The 26,831-nt window shown below is 39.5% G+C and overlaps 1 protein-coding gene across 1 annotated transcript in view; it reads right to left on the reverse strand.

The window, feature by feature from the left end:
• Positions 1 to 3,335: 3,335 nt before the first annotated feature.
• ABL2 (ABL proto-oncogene 2, non-receptor tyrosine kinase) overlaps positions 3,336 to 26,831 on the reverse strand; it is a 78,951-nt gene continuing 55,455 nt past the window's right edge. The window contains exons 2-11 of the mRNA XM_063298475.1: positions 25,764 to 25,934; positions 22,991 to 23,286; positions 21,393 to 21,665; positions 20,366 to 20,450; positions 18,592 to 18,769; positions 12,822 to 13,006; positions 12,486 to 12,638; positions 10,255 to 10,344; positions 8,631 to 8,804; positions 3,336 to 7,562 (exon numbers count right to left, since the gene is read on the reverse strand). Coding sequence (XP_063154545.1) covers positions 5,851 to 7,562; positions 8,631 to 8,804; positions 10,255 to 10,344; positions 12,486 to 12,638; positions 12,822 to 13,006; positions 18,592 to 18,769; positions 20,366 to 20,450; positions 21,393 to 21,665; positions 22,991 to 23,286; positions 25,764 to 25,934 — 3,317 coding nt within the window. The 3' untranslated portion in view covers positions 3,336 to 5,850. The remainder of the gene's footprint in view (positions 7,563 to 8,630; positions 8,805 to 10,254; positions 10,345 to 12,485; positions 12,639 to 12,821; positions 13,007 to 18,591; positions 18,770 to 20,365; positions 20,451 to 21,392; positions 21,666 to 22,990; positions 23,287 to 25,763; positions 25,935 to 26,831) is intronic.

Consider the following 26,831-nt stretch of genomic DNA (forward strand, 5'->3'; position numbering starts at 1 on the left):
AGATGTACAAGCTGGGTTTAGAAAAGGCAGAGGAACTAGGGACCAAATTGCCAATATCTGCTGGATAATGGAAAAAGCCAGAGAGTTTCAGAAAAACATCTATTTCTGTTTTATTGACTATTCTAAAGCCTTTGACTGTGTGGACCATAACTAATTGTGGCAAGTTCTTAGTGGTATGGGGATACCAAGTCATCTTGTCTGCCTCCTGAAGAATCTGTATAACGACCAAGTAGCAACCGTAAAAACAGACCACGGAACGGACTGGTTTAAGATTGGGAAAGGAGTACGGCAGGGCTGTATATTCTCACCCTACCTATTCAACTTGTACGCAGAACACATCATGCGACATGCTGGGCTTGAGGAATCCAAGGCTGGAGTTAAAATCGCTGGAAGAAACATTAACAATCTCAGATATGCAGATGATACCACTTCTATGGCTGAAAGCGAAGAGGAACTGAGGAGCCTTATGATGAAGGTGAAAGAAGAAAGTGCAAAAGCTGGCTTGGAGCTAAACCTCAAAAAAACCAAGATTATGGCAACCAGCTTGATTGATAACTGGCAAATAGAGGGAGAAAATGTAGAAGCAGTGAAAGACTTTGTATTTCTAGGTGCGAAGATTACTGCAGATGCTGACTGCAGTCAGGAAATCAGAAGATGCTTAATCCTTGGGAGAAGAGCAATGACAAATCTCGATAAAATAGTCAAGAGCAGAGACATCACACTGACAACAAAGGTCTGCATAGTTAAAGCAATGGTGTTCCCGTAGTAACATATGGCTGCGAGAGCTGGACCATAAGGAAGGCTGAGAGAAGGAAAACAGATGCTTTTGAACTGTGGTGTTGGAGGAAAATTCTGAGAGTGCCTTGGACTGCAAGAAGATCCAACCAGTCCATCCTCCAGGAAATAAAGCCAGACTGCTCACTTGAGGGAATGATATTAAAGACAAAACTGAAATACTTTGGCCACATAACGAGAAGACAGGACACCCTGGAGATGATGCTGATGCTAGGGAGAGTGGAGGGCAAGAGGAAGAGGGGCCGACCAAGGGGAAGGTGGATGGATGATATTCTAGAGGTGACGGACTCGTCCCTGGGGGAGCTGGGGGTGTTGACGACTGACAGGAAGCTCTGGCGTGGGCTGGTCCATGAAGTCACGAAGAGTTGGAAGCGACTAAACGAATAAACAACAAAATCCTCAGTGTCATTTGCTTATTTTATCAAAAGACAGCATCCAGCCATAGGAGGAAATAAATAAATAACTTGGCTGCAGAAGTACATAAAACTGGGGAGAAAATCCTATTGGGAACTCTCAAACTGCTTAAGGACCAAGCTTGCTCATTTGGCATGGAATGCTAATGGATCGTTGAAGGAGGCAGGTGAGAATGTAGTGTTTGGAATCAATAATGAAGAACATCCCATATTGTAATTTTTAACATTACACTTGTCTCTGTTTAGGGAGTGATTTCTTCTATTCACCCTCCCAAATTTTGGAAATGTTTGCCATCACACCAAAAATTTAGCAGAGAAGCAGGGGTGAAGAAACATGATGAGTCCTCTGAACTAATGCACAGAATCCCTTTCAGCCTTCTTGGCTTTTCTCCCAAGCCACTGTCAATAATCTCAAATTTCTTAAGTTAATTTATAGATCCCATTTTTTCATTTGGTGAACTTAATGTGTAGCCTGGTGCATTCTCGCCTATGAAGCAAAAGTGATTCTTTTCATTTTTCCATCAGCATATATATTGTGTAGAGATACAATGACAACTTTGTATCTGTACACAATCACTTAAAGGTTCACTATAAAAATCAATACGGCAGCATTAAATGTTTTAAAATTTCAATACTTAAAAATTACTAATTAAGAAAAATTAAAAAGTACCTCAAATTTGGCCCTGAACAAATTTAGATTAAAGCTTCTAATTGATGAAGAGAAGATACTAACACAGGCGCAGTGGCAGGCAGAACTAACTGCTGGAAAAGTTAATGGGAAAATGTGCACAAGGAAACCCTAAAAGAATCATAAACAATTCCAATGAGGAGAAAAAGGAGGAAGATAACAGAAGCCAATGTGACTACAACAATAATTTAAGAAAGCTCCAATAATAAAAAGGACACATACAGGAGGTTAAAAAAATGGGGAGGATCACCAAGGAAGAGTACCAACAGATTGCCTGGATTTGTAGAGATGGTAAAGCAAAGCTAAAATGAATGAGCCACAGTTAAAAAAGAAACAAACAATCCTAAGACTCCTAATAAAAGGAGCTTCAGATATGTGTATACCTACAGTGCATCAGCTGGTCAGTGAAAATATCAAAGGCTACTTGACTCTTACTCAGTTAGTCTTCTCCAACAAGAGGGCATGTGTTCTACTGGGCAATTATGAAGAGCAGGTTGAATGAACAGATTAATTGCTTAGGTTTCATACAGCCATAGTCAGGGAACACTTATTAAATGAGTTCACACTCATAGTTAACAGGTGAGTAAAGCAAGGGAGATCTAGACTCAAGTCTATCCTTGGCCACAACAGCTCAATGGGGGCCTTTGGACCAGCCTTTTCTCACAGAGCTGTTACAGAGAAAACCAAAGCAGGGTGTTCTATATACTCTATCTTGAGCTCTTGTGATTTTCCAAATCATAGGAAGTAGTTGTTCCATTCTATTCTGAAGTGGTCAAAACCCACTTAAGTATTATATCCAGTCCAGTTCTTAGCATTACCCTTACAAGAAGGATTTAGACAACTATAACAGGTACAAAGAGGAGCAAAAAAGATGATCAGGGACTGGAAATCAAGTCCAACAAGGAGAGACTGAGGAAACTGATCAATCTTAGCCTTGAGAAAAGAAAACTCAGAGAAGAACAAATACCAGGGCATAAAAAAAGGGTCTTAATTTTCAGCAAGCCATATTCCTGTTGAAAGTTAGAATAACATCCAAATAGGAAGAGTGGTTCAACAGTCAAATCAGTTATTGTAAGATAGTATACTATCTCTTCACTGGAAGTCTTCTAGTAGAAACTGGACTGACATTTGCCAGGGATGCTTTATTTGGATTCCTGTATCGAACAGGGGATTAGATTCAATGGTCTAATAAACTCTTCTGATTATAAAATGTACAATTCTGTGATAAACAGGCTGATTTTAAGAGTCTGGTGCAAGAGGGGCCTGCAGTTTCCAGACATGAACTATAGTACATACTGGGAGAGTGTGTGCGTTTGTGTGTGCAACATCAGAAGAACAAGTAGATTTTCCCCATCCCATTCTTAAACTATTTGTTACTTATCAGAACAAAGTCAATTTATTTTTGAACAGTAACTTCAGTGACAATAGAATTAGAGCTCTGTGAGGGAAAGATTTTTATAAACTGTCTCAGACAAATATGAAGTTCCATGCCCTTACATTTTTAAGACAGATTTTGTATTAAGAGCAGCACATGGCAAACTTAAACATACTATATAAACCACTGTCCAACATATAAATAATATATGAATAACCCAAATCCAGAATTCTCTCAGGAAAGCAGAAAAGTAACTGAAGACAGGATGGTCAACTGAGCCTACCCCAAAAGCCATCAAGAAAAGAATTGTCTGCATGATGAGTGGGTATCCTATATCCTCCTATATCAATGTCATATTATTGTATGCATATATACGCATACCCAATTTTTCCTGATCAAAAATGGAAGAAATTGTAAACTGCAGTATGCACTGTTCTCTAAGGCTGTGCAGCAGTTTGGATTCAAAGAGGAAAAATGATTCAGGGGTTGGGGGCACTCACATGCTCCTGTTGAAAACTACTTAAAACATCTGCATACTAGGGTGTCAGCTGTTGCACAATCCCAGGAAAAGACAAATTGGGTTTAAGAAATTGCAAATAAGTACTCTGTGAGTACCTCTGGATCCTCTAAAGCATTTTTCCCCTTTGAATCTGAAGCACCGCAGAGCCAGATTTTTCTCCACCATGTGAAGACTGCTATTGCTCTGAATCAGAACTGGGCCCCAAGTGTGCTTTCATTCTGTGGGGTTGTCCCCCTCTAATAATGCTGCATATTCAGTGTAATTTCTGGAAAACTCAACAATGTCAGCACTCTGGTTAGCGTAAATATGCCTTCAGTCTCCTTCTCCAAACAGTGTGACTAGAAAACCTTCCACCTATGGTTTAAGGCCATACCTTAACTATTTATTGATGGCTATAGCTACAGAGAAGAAAATGGTATCACAATGGTATGTGGGGGAATTGGGATTTCCAAGGCATTTCAGATGGGGTTTCCATTATTTTTTTGCATTAAGCCTTTCCAAATATCACGTAACTATCTTGTTTTGTTTCTTGACAAAAAATTAGTGGGAAACCGCAGCTCCATTTTTCAACAGTTTGTTGCTGAATTTCAGTAAACAGAGTGAGTTCAGGGGATCTGGGGTAAACAAACAAACAAACAAACAAAAGGCTTCATGGAAGCATACAGCCTGATTTCTGTCTTTTAAAAGCGAACTTGTGCAATTGCTAGTTTGAAGTCACATTAATCACAGAAAAAACCAATTTCCTTTAATTAATATCAGTGGATTTTTGAAGTAGTGGTCCCATAGCATGCTGACTTTCAGGGATGGGTGGGCTTTGCAACTGTACTACCTGAAGGGAGATGGCAGCATAGTTGTACAGACTAATCACTTACAAAGAACCCATGTGCAGCCAGTGTCTTGAAACTACAAATAAAGCAAAAATCTAAACAAAGAATATATATCAGCAATACACCTGAATTGGTACTCCAAGAGCCCATTTACAGTTCTACTAGAAAATATGAAGGCCTCAGGTCTCTAGTTCCCTCAAGAAGAAATGACATTAAGGTAAGCACAATTAAAAAAGGAATGTAGAGGACACTAGCAGCATTCTGCAGTGTTTTTAATCCGAAGGGCTCCTAAAGATATAGCAAAGCCATCACTGTACCAAAGTTCAAAACCAGGGATAAATTAACAGATTCTTGAGGCATGCTATTCCCCAAAGTACTCAAGTGATTGCCATTGGTTAGCTGATCATGCTATGCTACCAACCTGATGATGACTGCACTTTGAGTGTAGGTGTGACTGTGTGAAATCCAGTGGCAAGTCTGCTTAACCTGTCATTCAAGATGCTGTGAAAGAGTGAATGTGTGATAAATATGAGATGGGGATGATAAAAGGGGATGCATTTCATATTCCAGCTCTTTGTCTTTACTTTTTGCATCTCCAATTACAGCAGCAAATTGTACTGCAGAAGTTCTACTAGACAGGCTAGTGCATGCACCTTCCGTAGCTCCAATCCATTTTTTTTTAAAATATAACAGACTTTCCCTCAAAATTATCCTCTCTTTCTTGGAAAGATCTACTCAACTTCCAATGGCACCTCTAAACCTTTCTGCCATGATCTCAGAAGTTAAAACACAGAGTAGTGCAGAAAAGGAACCTTGTCTCTTTTCCAGTAATTCTAATCAACTGGACAGCATCAAAGAGAACAAAACACCTTATCAAACAAAGGTACCTTCATGGAATCTCCTTCCTCCCAGAAGCGGAATATGAGCACAAGCTCTATTTTTGCAAAGACATTTTCTCACCAGGGCAAATTCTCATTATTATGCCCATCTCAGCTGCAATTATCTGACCCCTGTGAAGCTTAGCTTCCCTCTTATCTGCCCTATGTACTGAGATGAACCTGTAAACATGTGAGCTCAGTGATCTGAGGTACTTCACATAAAACTTACTCAAGTATCAGTCTCTTCTTTCAAAACATTAACATAGGAAAACAATGATTAGAAGAAGTCACTCTGACCCTTCTCTCAATTTTGTGAACTTTTTTTTTCTTCCTAACCAGATGATTTGACAGTAGCTACCTCTGAACAACATCACTGATTTCTTGAACACAAGACAATAAGTTATTAAGTACAGGATTTGCTCCGGGCAGATTAGCAGCCATTGAGGACACCTGCAGTTCCTGCAGGCTAAGTTCCAGTTTGCTTACAGCTTCCCGGAAGGCAAACTTGTTGCGTGTTTGGGGGATGCAATCCACATAACCTGAACAGTAATCTAAGAGTTGGTGCCCAGTATCCACCAGCTGGCTATTTGTGGTAGGCTCCGCAATGGCACTGGAGAGGAGGTCTGCACACTCCAGAAGTGCCTCTTTGCTGATTTTGTCTGCTGAGATTCTCTCAGCTGTCTGTTTGGTCTTTCGCAGCGCAACTTTAGCTCCTGCTGTGCCATTTGCCATTTTAGCAGGTGAAGAAGACAATGGCAAAGGCACTTGGGGTGGAGGCATCACTGGCCTTCCAGCTTTTCCAGTAGGTGCCACTACTGCCTTTTTGCTGCCCTCGCTATCTTGCCCATGCTGTACCAATGCTCCATTATCCAACTCATCTGTTCTATCTGAGGAACCTGGAGGCTGATGAAGGAGCCTCATGACTGCTTGTGGTGGTGGCGGCGGCGGCGGAGGTGGAGCACACTTTGGTTTTATCCGTCTGGGTCTATCCCTGTCACTAGAAGCAGTGCCCTGATGCTCAGATAAGAGCTTGAACCGATTCCCCTGAGAGTCTGTGCCAATGAGCTGCACATCAGCTGGTGTATGCTTTAGAGTAGGTGAGATGAGAACGGGCACTTTATGGTTATGAGTGGTTGGGAGTATTGCTGCAGCCTTGGCTGGAGAGGGCCAGCCTGGTTTTTCTTCCCCTTCTACTGAACCTTGTCGTATCCCACTGTTTTTCTCTTTGCTTTTCAGGCTTGCTGCTGCTGTTGGCCCTTGACAATCCTTCTCTGAAACAGATGTGTCCACAGAAGGCGTCCTGAGAGGAACAGCTGTAGCACCCCTTGGCAGAAGTTTAGTTTTTGGTCGGCTTCTGGTCAGCGTATGAATTTCTTCACACCTTTTAGGGAGAAGGTCACTAGACTTGTCTGTGTTCTCCTCAGGCTCAGAGGAAGTGGATACTGTCCTTTCCAGTTGAACTTTGGACCTGTGGCAATTTCGGGGAAGAGTCATTGCCATTCTCTCCTGCTCAGGAAGACCTGCAGACATGGAAGATGTGGAGTTTGATCGGGGAAAAGGTTTTGAAGCTTCATCACCTCCAGTGGGCCTCCCAGCTCGTAAGCCCAATGTCTTTTTAATCAGGCGTGGTGTAAAAAAGCCTGTGATGCCTGACCAACCACTACCAATGTTTGTGCCCCCACTGCTGCTGCCACCACCATCTTCCCCATAGAAGTTCCGCTGTGCAAAGCTCCCAATATAACACTTGGATAAGCAAAGATTTCCATCCTGCTGGGAGGGAGTAAACGAAAATCCATCAATATGCTGCAATGGACCAACTGCAGAAAAGTTACCCGTTAATTCATACTTCTTGTGAGCCTGGTTTTCCATTTCACGGAAGGAACTGCTGCGTTTGGGAGGCGTAGGGGCATTTTTCTTTTTCATAAAAGAGCTAAAGAAACCACCTTTTCTGTCTCTGGTAAAGGTAGTTTCTCTAGAGTCTTCTAGCAGGCTACTAGGTGACTTGTCTCTCTGCTTGCGAGGTAGTGCTGGGGATCCACTGGTCTGCTGTGTGCTTCTGATAAAACCTAGACAAAGGAACAGAAAAGTTTGTTGCTCGTGGTGATACAGTAACTTTGTTCCTCCTTCACGCTGAAAGGAGAGGAAACAGCCTTGCTGTTCATCAGAGAAGATTTGTAACTTTTAAACAACTGGAAGAATTGGACTGGCCTGCAGGATTATCCTTTTTGCATAGCAAAGGCAGAAGAACTGGTAACTGGCACTGAAGGCTTAGAAATCTTGAGTCTCTTTGGTGAGAGGGAAAGCATATTTAAAGGGCTTCTTTTTCCTCTCAGGAATCAGATGGAATGGCAAGAGACCCAGTCATGGCTACATTGCTAATAAATACCTGGCACAGCCCTTCCTTAGTTTTAATTTCCTAGTCCTCACTCCATACCTTGATTACAGTGATATATAATGATTTCACATATTCTCTGGCATATTATATAAACGAGAAAATTTGTCCATATTATGTTGCTTAAATTTCTTCTGTTTCATTATAGGTATGACTGCATTCTTAGTGAGAAAAGCAACTTAAGTTAATCTACAACTGTCTGATTTTAGGGGAAAAGTTTTACTATGTAATTACTTTTCATACATTACAGAAATCAGATTCATTTAGGAGCTCCAGTTTCTTTTCACTTGCAATTTATTAAAGAAAATCTGCTTGCTGCAATCTCTATCCTATTTGATTTTTGCTTTCTGACAAATATAGTGCTGATTATACATCTACTCAAAAATAGCTCTCCTTCAGGTCTTCTCATCACAGTCACACATTCAGACTGGTCCAATACATAACCTAAATAGCTGACCAGATATATTGCTTCATCCACCATCCATAATACAGATGATGTATTCACCTTTTATGTCTATTCACCAGCAGAACAAAAGTAATCTCCCATTTTAATTACTTACAGATTTTTAAACCTGTTCCAGAAGACTGGGGCATCCTCCACATTAGATTTGAAGAGAAGAATTTGGGGAAGAAGAGAAATCATGTGCTGCAATGTTAGAGGTAATCCAATTTTTCACACTTGTTCCCTTTCTTTGAAATATTATTTTCCAGGGCCAGAATCTGGACCACTCAAAAAACATACCTGGAGCAGAACTGGATGCAGAATGCTCTACAGTCTCCTGAGCTCCTTCAATATTCTCTTTGTTTTCTGCTTGTTTCTTTAAGGTCCTAGTCTTGGAAGGAAGTATTGGTAATCGGGGTAAATATGGAACTACAGAAGAAGAGGATGCAGTCCTTCCAAGTTCTTCTGCCACTTCTGTAATAAACATCAATGAAATAATTTGTATTCATTATTTATGGACTGCTTCAGTCAACCAAGTCTAAGCAACAGGCACATCAACTGAAGTCAATACATCAATAAAATACCATGGTGTACAACAAAACCAACATGATACATGATCACAGTCAAAAGTTTACAGTTAATCATGGAAGTGGTTAAAACATTCCTGGCACAGAAATGCCTTTTGAAACAGCCACGTTTTTACAAGCTTTTTGAATGCCATAAGAATGTGCGCTGGTGCTGTTGCCTCAGGGGACAACCTATTCCAGAAGCATGGAAATCCAAAGAAAATGCCTGCTTTGAGGGGCCTTCCCACTGCAGCTTTCAATAGGTTGGATCTTCAGCACACATTCTCCATGCCCTCAAATTTGATGAGCAGTTCTATAAATGATAAATGGTCTTGAAGATACCCAAACCACATAGGGCTTTATAGATAATGACTGGCATGCTGAAAATCATTTGGAAACATACTGTTAGCCAGCGCAGCTCCTGCAGCAATGGTATTATATGGCAGTATTAGGATTGTCCAATTGAAGTTTCTGGATGGGGCACAGCCCCATGTAAAGCAAATTACAATAATCCATATGGGAGATGACAAGAACATGAGTTACTATCTTCACTGCCCCCATCTAGCCAAAGGTGGACAAAGGCCCTCCTGGTCACAGTCTTCACCTGCTGTTCCAGTAGGAGCTGTGAGTTCAGGAGGACCGTCAAATTGCAGGCCTGTTGTGGGGAGCATAATCTCACTAAGAGTCAAAAATGGTAGTCGGTGTATCAGAACAGAATCAGTGGGCTTCTAAATGAATACCTATTCTCTCTTGCTAGGATTGAGTCTGAATCTGTTCTTCCACATCCAGATCCTGATGGCCAACAGCTGATGGATCAGGGCTTCCACTGCAACTCTCATTTGGCCAGACAGAGATGCACAACTATATATCATACTGCATACTGATGGCACGTCATCCTGAAATGGTGGATAACTCTCCCAGTGGCTTCATATAGATGTTAAACAAGACTAAGAGCTGAGGCATCCCATAATGGAGTGCATGAGGGTCAGAACTCTCCCCACATCCTGCAACAATTAACTGGACCATCCCACTCAGGAAGGAACAGAACCACCATAATATAGTTACTACAACTACTAATCCTCATAGGGGTTACTTGATTGAGCAGAATATAAATATAATAAATAAATAAAGTAGGTGGTCAGGAAGGTATCACACAGTATCAAATACTGCCAAGTGGTCTACACAAGGATATATATATATTTCATAGTAGAAATCCAGTAGTTTTTTTAAGGTACCCAAAGGTACCTTAAAGGTGCCCAAGTAAGGTAGTAAGATACCCAAACTATTTTTATTGATTAGACTGGGGAAGCAAAACAAAAACTTAAAAGTTCAGAGTAAGGTAACAAATAGGTCCTTACCTTCAGAGATGCTAGAATCATGAAACATGGTTTCAAAAGCTTGGTGAGTCTCAGCAAATGAAGGTCTATCTAGGGGACTCCATTTCCAGCCTACAATATAATAAAAGCAGTAGGGAAGTACCATCTACATTAGAATTTGCAATCTAATTCCTACTATTCTGGAGCTAGAGCATCTTCCACTGTAACCTGTTATTGGCAATGTTTTTAAGGTCCTTATCGTGATCTATTCTATTTTCAAAGGTCTTAGAATTACTGCCGGCATTTCTGAATGTAAGAACTGCCTTTATATAGTTGTGTGGTCTGGCATTCTCTTCCCAGTAGAGATCAGCCAAATATTTTTGGGATGCCCAGATAAAAGGCCTCAAAGTAAAAATCTTCTTTTGCTTACACCCAATGTTTGGTATTCATGATATTGAAGGTTCCATTTATTTATGATGAATAATAACTGTACTCGGCTAACCCCAATTAAAGTCATGTAAGCTATAGGTCAGTACATTGAATTGCTACATGACAAAATAATACTCCTTCATCTACTTCGACCCTTCATGATCCTTCATATCCTACATTCTTGGGATATCATTTTGTTCTACCTTAAAAGTAGTACTTATAAACTTGGTGATACCAACAATTTATAAACTTACATAAAGACGTGATTTTGCCTATGCCATTCACATTCCAGTTAATTTCTTGAACAAATCACTTCAACATGTCTAAAAATTTTAATTGGCACAGAAGGCCATTACCTGAAGTAGTTTATCTAATTAATAATACTTATTTTTTAACTTTCAGGTCTAATTTGAAGCATTGATTCTTAACAGTAAATTCCTAAATGGTTTGGCATAGTTAGAATGGCATGTCTAAAGCTATGCATTTCTCCCAAATTTTCTCCAGATTTCTTTACTATTTAAAGTATGGTTAGTATATGCAAAAATTGGACTGCCTGGATGCTGTGGAATGCTTTTCCAATTCTAAGACCCTTTAAATACCAAATTAAAATTTGCTTTTGATATGGGCTGAAGGCTATTTTTTTTTCTATTTCTACTTTTTTACACTGGGATTGTTCCTCTCCTTTGGATATGGTGCAGTTTTAACATATTCACGTTTATTTTTGTGTATTTTGTGAGTTTTTTAAAAAATGTAATTACATTTTGTAAATTCCTTTGGATGAGAAGATATACCTCTATTACTAAATAAGGGAGGGAGGGAGGGAGGGAGGGAGGGAGGAACGAACTTGACATCTGTGATCCCTTCTTAATAACTCCACACATGAATTTTAACTTTGCACTATCCATGGAGTTCATATATATACTATGATTTCCTCTATGATTTCTATGTGAGTGTGCATGTGTTTGTGCATGTGCGTGTACACATACACACGTACACAAACATGCACTCCTGGATCTTATTTTTTGACCTCAGATCCTCTTGGATTGTAATACACACATACAATTTTTACTAGCCTTAGGAAGTTTGACACAATAGGAATAACCTGGATGTCTATTGGATAATCCTCAATTCTAGATCCAGTGTTGACCTTAGAAACCTATTTTGCTGTTGATGTTGGGTCATTCACTGGTCCACAAATATTAAAAATATCAGTGGCATCTTTAAATTACTTATGAAGCCATTTGTCCCAGTGAACTGAAATCAAAAATTGGGGGGGAAAAATCTGCAAGCCTCTCCCCAAACTTATTCAGGAGGTCAGGGGATTCCATCCAATTTTCAGCAATTCCCCTTTTTATTGCAGACACCCAGACCAGAGCATATGCTATTCAGGAGAGTTCAATCTCTGTTAAACACATTTCACTTTTAAGAGGGCATAGCAGACTACAGTGAGGAGGCAAGAGCAGCAAAGTTTCCTTGACAGGCTTTTGACTGAGTCCATAGCTATGTTTTAAAAGGATTTTAAGTGGTTTTCTCTCTGTAATCATGAGGTTATGAACTGTGATCCTCTACTGATTCTATTCTAGTCACATTAGGAACCATGAAGATTTATTCAACCTCCTCAGCAGAAATCTTACAGACCATTCAGATTTTAAAAAGCTGTCCATTGGTAACAGTTCTTCTGTTCACAAGAAACTGCCTGGATGCCAATAGGCTTATTATCATATGTAATAATAAACACTGAATGGACCTGGAAAGCTACCAAGGCCTCTGTTTCCTGTTGCATGTTTTCACTAGTTCCAATTTGCATTTGCTTCTAAAAGTAAAAATGAGAGTCTAATACTCACATGCTCTCATGAGTTCATAGACCTTTGGTGGGCAACCTTCAGGTTGTTCCATCCTGTAACCTTTCTCCAGCAGATCATAAACTTGAGAAAGGTCAATGCCAGGATAGGGGGACATTCCATAAGTGGCAATCTCCCATAGCAGAACTCCAAAGGCTGCAAATTAAGCAAGTGTTTAAAGCTGGATTATTTAAACACCATTAGTTCTTCTTTTTAAGGAATATTGAACTTCTTAACTAAAGAAATATCCCCAGAATATAAAAGGAGACCAGTGTAACTTCACAATCCTGATTTATTTACATAAAGGGACTCTGTACAAAAGGACGTTTTCTCTCTTACCCCAAACATCTGATTTGATTGAGAATGTGTTATAGGCCAAACTTTCCGGCGCTGTCCATTTGATAGGAAACTTTGCTCCGGCATGAGCTGTGTACGTATCCCCCGTCATTAGTCTGCTTAATCCAAAGTCAGCTACTTTCACTACATGATTTTCTCCCACCAAGCAATTCCGAGCTGCTAGATCCCTATATAAGCAAAAATACCACAGAATTATCACCCCTGTGCCAGCAAGGTTATCCTAAACTCCCATCATGGATAGAACTTTGCCTAGGTACACTGTGTAGCATCAAACTAGGTTCCTAGTGGATTTTAAGCCTGGATTCATGGAGATAATCTGGAATAACGCAATAGTTGAATAATGGCTCAGTTCTGAGAATCCACAATTTTGGCATACAATATATTTCTTCAAGAATACATTCATTTAATAATATCCAGTGGTGTACCCTTACTATTTTCCTTATGATTTCATCTAGCCATAACTCCCTTATCAGTCAAAATTAAGAAAAAGTATTATCAATTTGCAGAAGCTTATTTGCTAGATTTATATCCCACTTTTCTTACAACTCAAGGAAGCACATAGCACTCCCTTCTCCAATTTTCTCCCATAAGGAATCTGTCAGATAGGTTGGGCTGAGAGAAAGTAACTGACCAAAAGTTGCCTAGTGAACTTCCATGGCTGACTGTGAAGTTGAAACTATGTTTCTAATCACTAATCCACACTGCTTTTCTTTTTATAGTGCAGAATGGTCGTTGGATCTATCATGAATTTATCTTCTAGTCGCAAGTTAATGGACCAAAAAGGAAGATTAACTCCTCTTCAGATGAGAGGGCACAGTCTTGTTCCTTAGAAAGAATGCCCCAATGGATTTATCATTTGTAGTTATAGATTTTTTTTAATTAACTGAATCCAAGGAAGTATAACCAAAAGCGACAACACCATCAAAGCATAAACCAGCTATTGTCCTATGTATTATGGGGATTTCTCTCCTTTCAGACAAGTGGGGCTATCAAGTCCATCATTTGGTGAGAAGGACACTTCACAGTAAATCCAACTCTTGCTCACCAGAATGATGGAGCTAGTCTGAAAGAGACCAGTACCCTTAGGATGTTCTTAGTTGTGTGCTTTAGGCAGATTCTAAGTGACCTATATGCTTCTAGCTTGTCTCAGGAGTGCTCCTTAGAGTAGGATAGATTTGGGCAAAAACTGGGCGTATGGAAGAGTGAGTTCACCTTAAGAATGAAGCTGGGATTTGTTTGTAAGACCATCCTATCCTGGTGGAAAACACACAAATTCCCTCTCATCAATAATGTCCCTGGCTCTCCTGCTCTTCTGGCTGTTAAGACCATCAGGAAGATTATGTTCCAAGTTACTATTTTAATTTGACCTATAAGATGGTCTTGGAACAGCATGACTGTTACTGCCTGCAGAACAAGAGTTAGGTCCCAGGTAAGGAAACAGTGCACTGTCAGTAGGGCTGTAAGTCAGGAATCTCTCAGGAAACATGAGCATGGATTTAATTAGAAAGGAGTGCTCCCTGGTAATCTAAGATAAAGGATAGTGTAAATGTCTGTTTCTGTAAGATATTAGCCACTTCTTGGCCAATTCTGCCCCAGTAATTCTGAAGTCTTTGCTTACAGATTCTTATGGTGGTCACATCTTGAGGTAAGAATATTGTCAACTAGTAAACCCAACAGAGAGCCAGTGTGGTGTAGTGGTTAAGGCATAAGGCTAGAAACTGGAGACGTGAGTTCTAGTCCTGCCTTAGGCACGAAGCCAGTTGGGTGACCTTGGGCCAGTCCCTCTCTCTCAGCCCTAGGAACAAGGCAATAGCAAACCACTTCTGAAAGCTTGCCAAGAAAACTACAGGGACTTGTCCAGGCAGTCACCAGGAGTCAAGACTGACTTGAAGGCAGAGAGAGAGAGAGAGAGAGAGAGAGAGAGAGAATGTGAGCCAGTTTGGTGTAGTGGTTAAGGCACCAGGCTAGAAACTGAGGGACCACAAGCTCTAGTCCAGCCTTAGGCATAAAGCCAGCTGGATGACTTTGGGCCACTCTCTCTCAGCCCTAGGAAGAAGGCACTGGCAAACCACTTCTGAAATCTTGCCAAGAAAACTGCAGGGACTAGTCCAGGCAGTTGCCAAGAGTGAACATTGACTCTAAGGCACACACACACACACACACAACCCCACCGACCCAACAGTCTCCTATCCAGCAGTGATTCCTGTTGAATTTCCAAGCAGAGTTGGAACTAGTCTGACAATGCACCTAGGCATGTCAGCAGGTTCCATACATGATTTCAACCAGATTAGAGAACCATTAGTACCTAAAGCTAGGACAGAACAATTAGGATGACTTTACTTCTGAGCAGTTTTATCTTCTAGACCACTCTAGCAATGGATGATATTAGTGGGAACACACAGTGCAGATCTAGAGATTATGGGATTAGCAGATCATCTATTGCTTTTGCTCTAAAAATGGGAGAGACAATGTCTATTGTTCCTGCTCATGAACAGGCTACCTCATTTCCCCAGCATCTTTAGAAAAATGTCTAGGTATAGCATCTATTCTCCCTGCTACAGAAACTACCAGCTCAGCCAGTCTTCCACACATTCGTTGAACCCTTTATAAACTCTATCATAATGGAAAGGAGATGGATTTCCAACCAGTTCTCAATTCATGTAGCTTTTTATTGAAGCACCCTGGATCCCCCTTGGCAATTCCTGTACCTCTTGTCAAGATATTTTCTATGCACACAAGCAAATCAGTTCTGTAATGGTTCTGTAATGGGAGAAGCATAGGCTTACAAGAACTCAAATAAGTAGTTATTGAAAGACATCCCTGGAAAAATGATGTTCATCAGGTCAGAAAATGTGAGTAAGCAACAACAAGGGGAGAAGGAATCACTTCAGGGGGCATGAATGAAAATAAATCAATGAAACTGAACCCTGAAAGAATCAGGACAGACAAGAGGAATTTTTTTTTTTTACACAACAAATAATTTAGCTTTGGAATTGACTATCAAAAGATGTGCTGGCTACTAGTTTGACTGGCTTCAAAAAAGGATTGGGCCAATTCATGGAAATCATGGGGATCAATGGCTATTAGCCTTGACAGTAGTGCGACTGCCTTTGAAGGCCATTGTGGAGAGACTAGAGGGCTTCCTTGTACAGTTGGTTGACCACTGTGAGAACAGACTGCTAGACTAGGTGGTTCAGGGGTCTGATCCAGCAGGGCACTGCTTATGTACTTATGCCTTGGATACATGCCAGCTTTATAAGTTGAGTGTGTTTACTTCAGGAACTTGTATCCATTTACATCTTCTCTGCCCATTCTTTGAAAAGTCTTATCTTTATGTCCCATCTTTCACGATCCTTAAATACAGTATCTGTTGACAATGTTAAACGGAGCTTTTTGTCCAGTTAACCATAAAACTTTTCCTGTAAAAATGTTTGCTGTATATTGGGTTGCAATCAGGATATCATTTAAATAAGTGTATACATGCAAACCCTTAATCTGTAAAAGGGCCAACAGTGTGGTCATTATTTTAATGAAGAGATAGTGGGCTGATTCCAGGTCAAAACGTATTGCCTGGATGCTGCTGTAAGAAAACTGGGTGCTGTTGTAGGAAAACTTGTTTACTGGTCTGCTGGGAATGTGGAGGCTAGCCTATGGTCCATGGATATCGACAGAACACCTGGTTGCCATCCTGAATTTTCACCATTTGTTCAATCTGTATAGGCTCAACTCTGCTGTCCAATCTCTGTTTTTCTTGAAAATGATTAATAAAAATGGAGAAGGCTCCTAAGAACAGCTCTTACAATTGTATTTGCTTTATACCACTAATTTATCAAGTTCTTGATGCACTGGAGATGATAGAAATCTGACTCTCAGTATTCTCAGAAGTTGCATCCTAGTTGGACTGTTCTAGGTACCCACCTGCTAATTGAGTTGGCTACCAGATATGCCAGAATTTCTGGAAGTAGTGACCCAAACAGATCTTTTTTGTGTCATATTGAAAGTAATTTGTCCCCATTGAAACTGGAAGGGTAAGTTTTAGTGTTTGCCCAGCATAGGACCCATGGGAATTTTAATGCTTGTTCTCTGAATGAAAAGCAAGTCTCTGTTGCAAAAGTTGGACCATTTCTCTGTCTCATGTTATTTTTAGGAGCTATGGGTAAGATCTTTTCCTTGCTCAAAATCAGGGAATGCAGGGATTTGCCAAATAGCTTTCCTTCCAGGAAGAGTCTGGATGCAAGGCTGGCTTTGGGATGATAGTCCACCTCCCAGGATTTAAGCCATAATCCCAGTGAATTGTTCTGCCCTATATTTTGGCTGTTGCAAACTGGAGGTCACCCACAGAAGAGTGAGCCATGAACTCTGAGACACTTGCCAGCTTATTCAGGCCCTTTCTCAAGTGCTTCAAATCTGCTGGTAAATCTTATAGCAAAAATCAGCCCCATAGTATCAATGAACGGTTACTGCTATATTATGGCCACTGAGGGAGTGTTGTTTGCTGTTTTTCAAATCAGCTCCAGTGACTGGAGTCAATAGGAGACTACTGCTCTTCTCAAGAAATCAAAGCCTAAAAAATAAAAAGTGGGCTTTTTCTCAAGGGAATAAAAAAGAAGTTTCTGTCCTGGCTTTTCATCTGAGGACAAATTAACCTTTTCCTGTCAGCTCTATCACTCTGATGCTCAAGAATCTTTTTATTGTTAGTAGTACTAGTCCTATATGAACGCACTGCTGGAGGAGCGCACAAAGGAATGGCATATGGAAACATACGGCTCTCCTACGTCTTCAGCGCAGCTCCTACAATATCTCCCAAAGTTGCTTCTGAACTGTTATGTTTTAGAAGAGAAAAAGTATTGAACATATGAGGTCATTACATGAACTATATTTAATTCCATTTAATACTATTTGCATTTAACACACACTAAGATTTTATCCTGATTCTCACTCATTTTGGGGGTGAGGTACAGTACATGGAATGTTACATCAAGGTCAAAGCAGACTGTAAATCCCTACACTAATTAAGAACTTTTTAATCTTCTAGTATCCCTAACTGGGTAACATTAAGGTACCATATTGAAATTGTATGTTTTATAATGTTTCATGTTTATGCCAAAACTTTGCACCTAGAAGTTTCATTTTCACATGGAAGTTTGGATGTTTAATAACACTGAGTATAGCAAAAAGATCCTAATAAGTGTTTTCTTCTTTGAAATTGAAGCTGGGAACTAGTAAATATAAAGTATTTGTTTGATTCTGTCTAAAATACTTTTCATCCAAAATCCATGTTCTTGCCTGTATCAACAGAGTAGCAATTCCAACGATAGAAATTCTAGCCCAATTCCGATGACAGAGTAGTCTAGCCCAACAGAAGGCTGTATCCATCATGGAAGTAGTTCAGAATATAAAATCTTTAAGTCTTTAAATGCTCATAAAATACTTATACAGTTAAGATGAGACAGACTTTTTGGGAAAAACATATACATGGTTTTCTGAGCCTTCAAATATGTAACATGTTATGTTAACAGGCTTTTTCTCAAAAGGCCTGGGAAAGAAACTTGCTATTTGTCCTCAAATTAAAAATTATAAAACTAGGGCAATATCCCTGAGATTCCTTCAATCAAAATAGCTTGCAATAAGCCTGATCAACCAAAGCCTATTACACTTTCACCCTCAAGATAATGCAATGCAATGCAATTCATACATACGTTCTTACATTCCTCTTACATTCCTGTTTTACTGAATGTCATGTTCTGCTGACCTGTGAATAAAGTTCTTCTTCTCCAAATACTCCATGGCAGAAGATATTTGGGTGGCCATATACAGCAAAACAACAGCAGTCACTTCTTCCCGATTGCACTCTCGGAGGTAGTCCAGCAGATTCCCATAAGGCATATATTCTGTTACTATATAAAAGGGAGGTTCCAGGGTACACACACCTGAAGAAACATAGGAGAGCTGGGTAAACTTTAATCCTTCCGTAAATACACTTTTGCAATAAAATCTGACCAGTGATTCTCAAAACTGGTAGCACTGCATTCTACATTAAAATAAAGGGAGGAAAAGGTTCATTTTTTCAGACAGTTAAAGAGATCCATTTTTAATGATTTTTAAAAAATTTCTTCAGTGATACTGGAAAGATTTCCACACAGATAATTCTAACAAAACAGGATTTCCACAAGATCAAAAAGCAGCCAAGGAAACCAAAAGAGGGAGAGAGAAATTATTAACAGTACCGCAAAAGCTCCAGTGCTGCTGTGTGAAGCCCCGTTGCTGCAGCGCAGTGAGAAGCCCCAGCACTGTGATGCGGCAAGAACATGACAATCATGCCGAGGAGGAGGACAGAGAGAAAGGTCATCAGGAGGTGGGGAGGAGGGGGCAGGGGGGATGCTCATAAATGTGGGTGGGCCCAAACTTTTATCACATGACTGTGGGGCACTGCAACGATCATAAGTTCAAGGACCAGTCATAAGTCCATTTCTTCAGTGCCATCATAACTTTGAATAGTTGCTGAATAAATGAACGTTAAGCAAGGACCTGTAATTACATATGGTCCTCAGCTTAACTTAAAAAAAACTTCTTCAAGAGTTTATATTAGATTACTGTTAATGGCAATCTCTCCTCCACAACCTGCTTAGATATTAGAAACAAAACAAAACAAAAAAAGAAGTGCAAGAGAGATACTTAGAAAAATCTGTTTGCCACCAAAATTAAGCAACAAGCCATACTGCTTTATTTCAATGACAAATTTGATAGCAAAAGGAGGTCCACATCAAAACCTCTAATGGGCCACATGTGGGTCAGAGGTGGCCCATCCCTGACGTACATGGAGCTGTGGCAATTTTTGTTTCCCCATTAGCAAGATGATTCTATAATAACAAAAATATTTCTAGTTCTTATGGCTATAAAGAAAAATCAGTATATATAATGCAGTCAAAGAACGTAAGATCTTTTATTACGAACATAGAGACAAAAGACCACACTTAATTTTTGGCCGGGAATTAGGGCTACAATTGGGTGACAGCTGGGAATAAGCTTGGAGGCTTTGTTTGTTTTAGCTATGGTTCTGAATCTACTTTAATAAAGCCATTTCTTTTAGGCATTTGCAGACTAAGAGATGAATTTTAACTGAACTGGCAAAGATGGGGTCCAGACCCATCACTGCAGCTGCTTTGTACACAACATTTGCACAGGTCCATAGACTGAAGAAAACCAACAAGCACAGATTCATTCATTCATATAACATATAGGAAACAAAAACTGCACAGCTTGTAGTGGGATGCCATTTGCTTTAAGGAAATGTCTTTTCAAACAGTATATCAGGTCTGTGGCAAGCCTGGAAACAAAACTCTCATGCCCAGTGATCAGCAAACACAATTTCATCACAAGAAGGCTCTCCATATTTAGAGCTTTGTCCAAACTGGTCCAAAGTAAATAAAATTTGGATACTATGCCCTGTTTCATGTGTGCAGTCGGAATGCAAAAAATATATTATTTAAAACAAAAAGGAACACAAGCTCATTGTGAACACTCACCTAATAACTGTACCAGATTTGGATGCTTGATTTCCTTCATAACAGAAGCTTCTTTCAAGAACTCCTCTACCTCCATAGTATCCTCCTGGAAGTGTGATAAGACATCCCTCCTCTTAATAACCATAACTAATTTACACAAAAATTAGGGAACAGAGACTTTATTACAAGGAGGGCAAACGACAGGCCAAGGTACTATACATATCCAGCTTCCCAGCTCTTATTTTCCTGACCACTAACCCAACCATAATACACAGGAAAACAGTGGCATACAGCGGAAAGATCAGGTTCAGGAGATCAACACTTCCGCAGTCATGACTTTCTGGATCTTTCTAAATCCAAAACAGTCTATCTACTGGTTGCATTGTATTTCCAGAAGTGACCAGCCAATGCTCTCCTGTATCTGCCCCCAAAACAGATATTCGCAGGTACATCATCCCTGAATTTACATTAAATATTTCAGAAAATAATACTTTAATCACAAAAATTTGAGCTTTTCCAAATGGATTGGAAAAGTATGGTACCTCAAGAAAATGATGGAACTCATTTTCACTTGAAAGTACATCTTTTGGAAGTTTAATCTCTGAAGGAAAGGCTTTTTGCACATATATACTCTGTGAGCTGCACCAAGATAGGTATTTGATAATGAGACAAAGCACTATAGTAAAACTGAGATGCAGGATGCAAGTTTCTGATAGTATGTTTTATATATATGTATATGCACAGTGATTGTCTTAACCAAGAATTTGGAATTTCCAACATACAGAAAGCAAGAAAATGTCAGTCACTCTTAGATAGCCACCATCTCCCAAATGCACTGAGGGAGAGAATCTCTATTTGTAATGACAGATCTTTAAAAACCTGCCAGGACTAAACAGCCAAAGTTCATTTGTTTTGCTTTTATAACTACAAACCTTTGACATTCATGACATCAGCAGGTAGGCATGTACTCTAGGCCTAGCAGCCAACATTTTAGGTACATTTCAATAATACCACACCAGGGATTATTCTCTCATGACTGAAATCATACCTTGAGCGTTTTCACTGCAACTGTAAGGTTATATTTCTTCCATACCCCAACGTACACTTCGCCATATTGTCCTCCACCAAGTTTGTGCTTCATGGTGATATCTGTTCTTTCCATTTCCCATTTGTCATGGATGGGTGACACTCCATAGACTGTGGGCTTATTGCACTTTGGTGCTGGGTAGTGCAAAGTTGTCACTAGGCCATCAGCTACCGTTGAGTGGTGGTGAACTAGTTCTGCTAATGTGTTAAAGCGACTTTCAGCTGTCACATACACCTGTTAAAGAGGGAATGAAGACCTTGCATAAACTGGGCAACAAGAGACCTAGACAAGTGAAAAAAACAAACAACACACAAAAAAGAAACTCCTCTCCCCAAATCATTCTCCTAAAATGAAATAATCAAAAGGTTATGACATCAAAACAAAACCTCATGAAATATTCTCTGAGTATTAAGGGGTTGTCCTTATTCTTGAGATCACTCCCTCAGAGCAGAAAATACAGAAGAAGCAGAGTCAAAGATGAGAATATTGTGATTGGAAGTGGAGAAGAAAAATTTATGAAGACCATTGGGAGTCTTTTGATCTTTGTCAGCAGCCAACCTATCATTTTCTCTCCTGTAAAAGAGGAGAAAGATGCCTACATGTAGAAATATACACAAGACTTCCAACTATTGTAGTTCCCTACCTTTATTCTGCCTATAAATATTTCTCTCTTAATTTCTCTCTTCCCTCTTTTTGTGAATGCATTGTGAAGAAAATAAGTTTTCATATAAACAGGACCATTTAAATCAAATTATTCTGAGGTTTGCTCCAGAACCCTAACCTTCCATGACTTCAGGTCATTCCAAGTAGCTTGCCCAGAAAGCAACTGGGAAATCATTATTTTCTGGAATATTATGTGATTACTTGATCTTGCTTCCTTCTGGTTATTTTCTACTTGATTCTTAGGGCAATATTAGTCTCTCTTTGTAACATGCCTAGCAGCTGATCCTGCCTAATATCGCCAAGGGAATTATCAAAAGAATAAGGACCAACAACCTTCATTCCTCAAGGGCTGGACCCCACTATAAATAAGAATTTTCATGCTTTTTATTTCCCCCCCCAGAATGATCATGGATATGTAACTTTTCAAGCAATGTTTCAAAATAAAACAAGATTGACAGAACCAAACCACATTGCTGTGAACCTGTCAGATCAAAGTTTACTGAATTGCTGCACAAGTAACTTTCTCATGGCTCAGTATCTGAATATATCACAACTCATTAGTTATCTTGTAAAGATTTAACTGATACAGAGTCTGTCTTCCAAAAAGAATTTCTTCAATTTCTGCAAGATAATGCGGAGGGGAATGCTACCGCTATGAAGAGAGCAGAAAGCAGAATCTATTATCTCAGTGCTTCCTTGTTTGCTCAATGGCTAATCAAGTTGCTTGTGTAACGCATAACCAGAAGAGCATCCCTTGCTAGGAGGGCACTTATTCTTACAAGGGCAGATGGAGTTACAGAATGAAACTTGTAAATTTAAGATTTCTTTGCCCCAAACATTATATGCACATAAATATGTTCTACTTATACAAAATAGGTTTCCCAGAACAGATTTACCTTGCCATCTGTGGTGGTATTGATCCTGTAGTGGTAAACACGTCCCTCGTACCTGAGCGAGATTGACAGCTGTCCTGGACTGCTCTCACTTTCTCGAACAAGGAAGCTGCCATTAATGAGGCTGCTCAGCAGATATTCAGCTGCACTACGTGACACTGGTCCATGATACCAGGAGTGCTTCTCCAGGCTGTTCACTGGAGTGATATAGTTACTTGGCACCCATCCCTGCCCATTCTTGGAGCGTACCTCACTCCATTCACCATTTTGATTGTAACCCAATACACGTAGCTTCTCACCTAAAGCAAAGAGAAGACTCCAAATAGATAAAACGGGACTTATTTTAAAGCTGACCCTGGCCTAGCCAAATAAGAAATAGTCTCATTCATACAAACAAGAATATCATAGAAGTTAAATATACTTAGATGCTTTAGCATAGAGTAACACCTAGAAACAAAGCACAGGGATCATACCTTTGTGTCCCATGTTATTGTCCCAAGGTATCTCTCACAATAACAGATGGAACAGGCAATCTCTTTGTGGGTATTACTTCATTCTCCCATAAATGACAGCTCTTCTGTAGCTTTTCTGTTCTGCCATTTTCACCACGACACATCACCATATTGCATAACATGTTTCCTTAATATTCATCGTGTGTAATCTCATTCAATAAACACTGACCTGGTACACTAGTAATACTACCCCTAATGTATTTAATTGATTTTAATTTAGCACAATCTATGAATTGTGCTCATGATGAGTTAGTACTGCATGAACCAGGGCACTGTGACTTGTTCATCAAAACACAGATAAAAATATTCTTGCTTAGCATTATGTGTGAACTACACCTACCTGGTGCTAGGCTTATAAAAGTAGGAAATATTAAAAAGTACAGGAATGAGAAAGCACTGTAATTTTGACCAGTAGAAATTGGACACTGAAGTAGAATAGAAGATTCAGGAGTATACAAGCCATATGGTTGAATTACCAGAGGATGCCAAATTCTATAAATCAGAAGAATTTTTCAGCTCCACCAAACTCCAGGGCTACTGATGATCTCAAATTTGCTGGGACTCAGCCAGATACTAATTTGCATTATATGACCAGGCCAGACCAAGCTTACAGAAAATTAGTTGAATGAACCAATCACATTGTTGGTTGTCAAGATACAGATAATATTGAATTCTACCTCTTTGTAGGATTTGAGACAGCATCCTCTTATATGTGTGGCAGGAAGCCAAAGTGAACACTTGCAGACCCCTATACAATAGGGGTAAGATAACTTTTTTGGACCAGGTCGTATTTGGAATGTTTCTACCCTACAATATGTACATTTACAAAATGGTTGTCACAGGAGACTTGCCTAATCTCAAAATGATCACCACAGTGCACACAATCAGCCTCGAAACACACATCTCTCAGATCGCCAAATCTGCATTCTAATATTATAATCCTGCAGTATCAAAGACTACATAAATGTTCTAACAGAATCACTTTTTTAAAAAAATCTCCCCCCTAGGAATATGTAAAGATAAACTGAGGCTTAAATACTATCTTGGCACAGTATCTAGATAACAGGAATTTATAGACTGGGTAGCCATTCTGCACATTTCTCCAAAAGGAAAAAATATTCTTAAAAGGGGTGGGGGGAGGAGACACAAGGCAGCAACTAACTATGGTTGATCACAGCGAAAAGGGCATCAAGTCTAAGAATATCTGTCTGGTCAGAATGGGCAAGGAGCACCACCACCATGATGTAACTTACTGCTGAATCACAGCAGGTCTGTCACCAAAAGCAGTCTAGACGGAGAACTGCTGTTATGCCTTGTTCCTTAACTCAGAAGTTACTACAGATAATTAAATAGCAGCCTGTCACAGCGAAAATAAAATAATTCAAGTTCTAAGAGAGAACATGCATTAACCAGAACAACCATTTACCAACTTGCAGATGTACTGACAATGCAAAATACGGAACAATAGGTATATTCTGCTGTTATTTCTGTAAGTGTCTTGTAGAGTGGAGCAAAAAGTTGATAAAGTGTAAGCCATGTTTGTTGCCTATACAATGCATCTTAAGTCATTTGAAGGCAAACAGGCCTGTGATGATGACGAAAGCAATGGGAAGGGATATCTGAGAGCAACAAACCCTTTTGTATCACATACATCCATCAAATTCAGCGAGTCCATTTTGAAATTCAGGAGATTCTATATCCTTGGCACATACAGTAATTCTCATTTTGACCAGGACAATCAAACTCAAGGCTTTCTGACTTCATGAGCTTACTTAATCTTTTTGACATTTTAGTAATGGTTGCCTATTTCTGATCAACATTACAAATTACAATATCCAATACTATTTTAAACAAAGAAAGTATTTTCACAGTTTAATAAAATTTTGAGATTGATTTAAAAATTAAACTTCTCAAACGAAAATAATTTAATTTGGTTTGTTTTCATTTGCTTAAAGTGAAAAAAATTAAATGTTCAGAGTCCACATTATAGGAATATAAGAAAGTGCAACACCCCCCGCTTGAGGAAAAGTATAAGATACATTTAGTTCATCTCATGCTCAGTGATTTTTCCACATTTGATAATCCTGTCATTTCTGTGCTCTTCAACTTTTCCTGTAATAATTACTGCTGTAGTATTTTCACCAGGCCCATTTTATTTTTAGTGTTGTTTCCACTAATACACACCCAAATTAGGTCTGTTCCTTATTACATACATACACACTCTTGTATGGACACATGAACAAACAGAAGGCAATTATTTTTACCTTTGGTGATGCTGAGTGTGTTGTCACCACTTGCTACAAAATCATAAAGTGCAACAAAAAGATTGGGGTCACTCTCAGTGGCTCCTAGAAGATTCTCCTTGGAACTCCACCTGATGGCTTCATTTAGGGCCTGTGGTTCAGTGTCACAACCAAAGGGGCGGTGGAGAGCCTCTGAAGACAAAAAAAGGAAAAGAAAAATAGATTTAATTTTTATATTCTTTGAAATCTGATGATGTACTGAATGTGATCCTGAGCAGCACATCAAGATTAGGTACAATTTCAAAATCGAAAGACTAGCACAAATAATATAATACAAAATTTAAAGTTTTGTGCTTGAACAAATTACACCTTTTCATCTCATACATGCAGTGCTTAGTCAACAGGGATGTTATTAAGCACATGCCACAATGGAGTGGACAAGAGCCATGCAGAAATATTCTCCTGATCTGCACATAAATCTGCAGCAGCAAGCAACCTCTTGCTTTGCCAGCTGGTGAACCTGCATCTATTAACTACTGAAACAAACATTAAAAAACAAACTGAATGGCTGAGAAAATGCCATCAACATCTGACTATAGTTACTCCATTTTAAATTATGTATCTATGCACTTATCAATTACATACACAGGATACAAAGAGGTATTTAATTCTAACAGATCAAGGACAAATATACTATTTAACAAATAGCATGTACAGGTAGATCTTGCTTACCAACTGCCTCACTCAGCGACCATTCAAAGTTATGAGAGCACTGAAAAAATTACGACCAATGCCCACATTTATGACCTTCGCAGTGTCCCTCAGTCACATGATCACCATTACAGTCAGTATGCATGCCCTGTGCCTGACATGTTGGTTACCCCCCTCTTGCAGACTGAAGAGATTGGAAAGGAAAGGATTACAAGAAAGTAAGCAGGTACACAATGGGGAATACACATCGAAAGAATGCAGTGGTTCTAGCAGCCCCAAGCACACTATGCAGAGACCAGTGTATTCCCCATTGTGTGCCTGCTTACTCTCTTGTAATTCCTTCCTCTCCAATCTCTCTGCTCTGCAAGCCGGGGGAGA

The sequence above is a fragment of the Candoia aspera genome, chromosome 3 (assembly GCF_035149785.1).
Source record: "Candoia aspera isolate rCanAsp1 chromosome 3, rCanAsp1.hap2, whole genome shotgun sequence".
NCBI lineage: Eukaryota > Metazoa > Chordata > Lepidosauria > Squamata > Boidae > Candoia > Candoia aspera.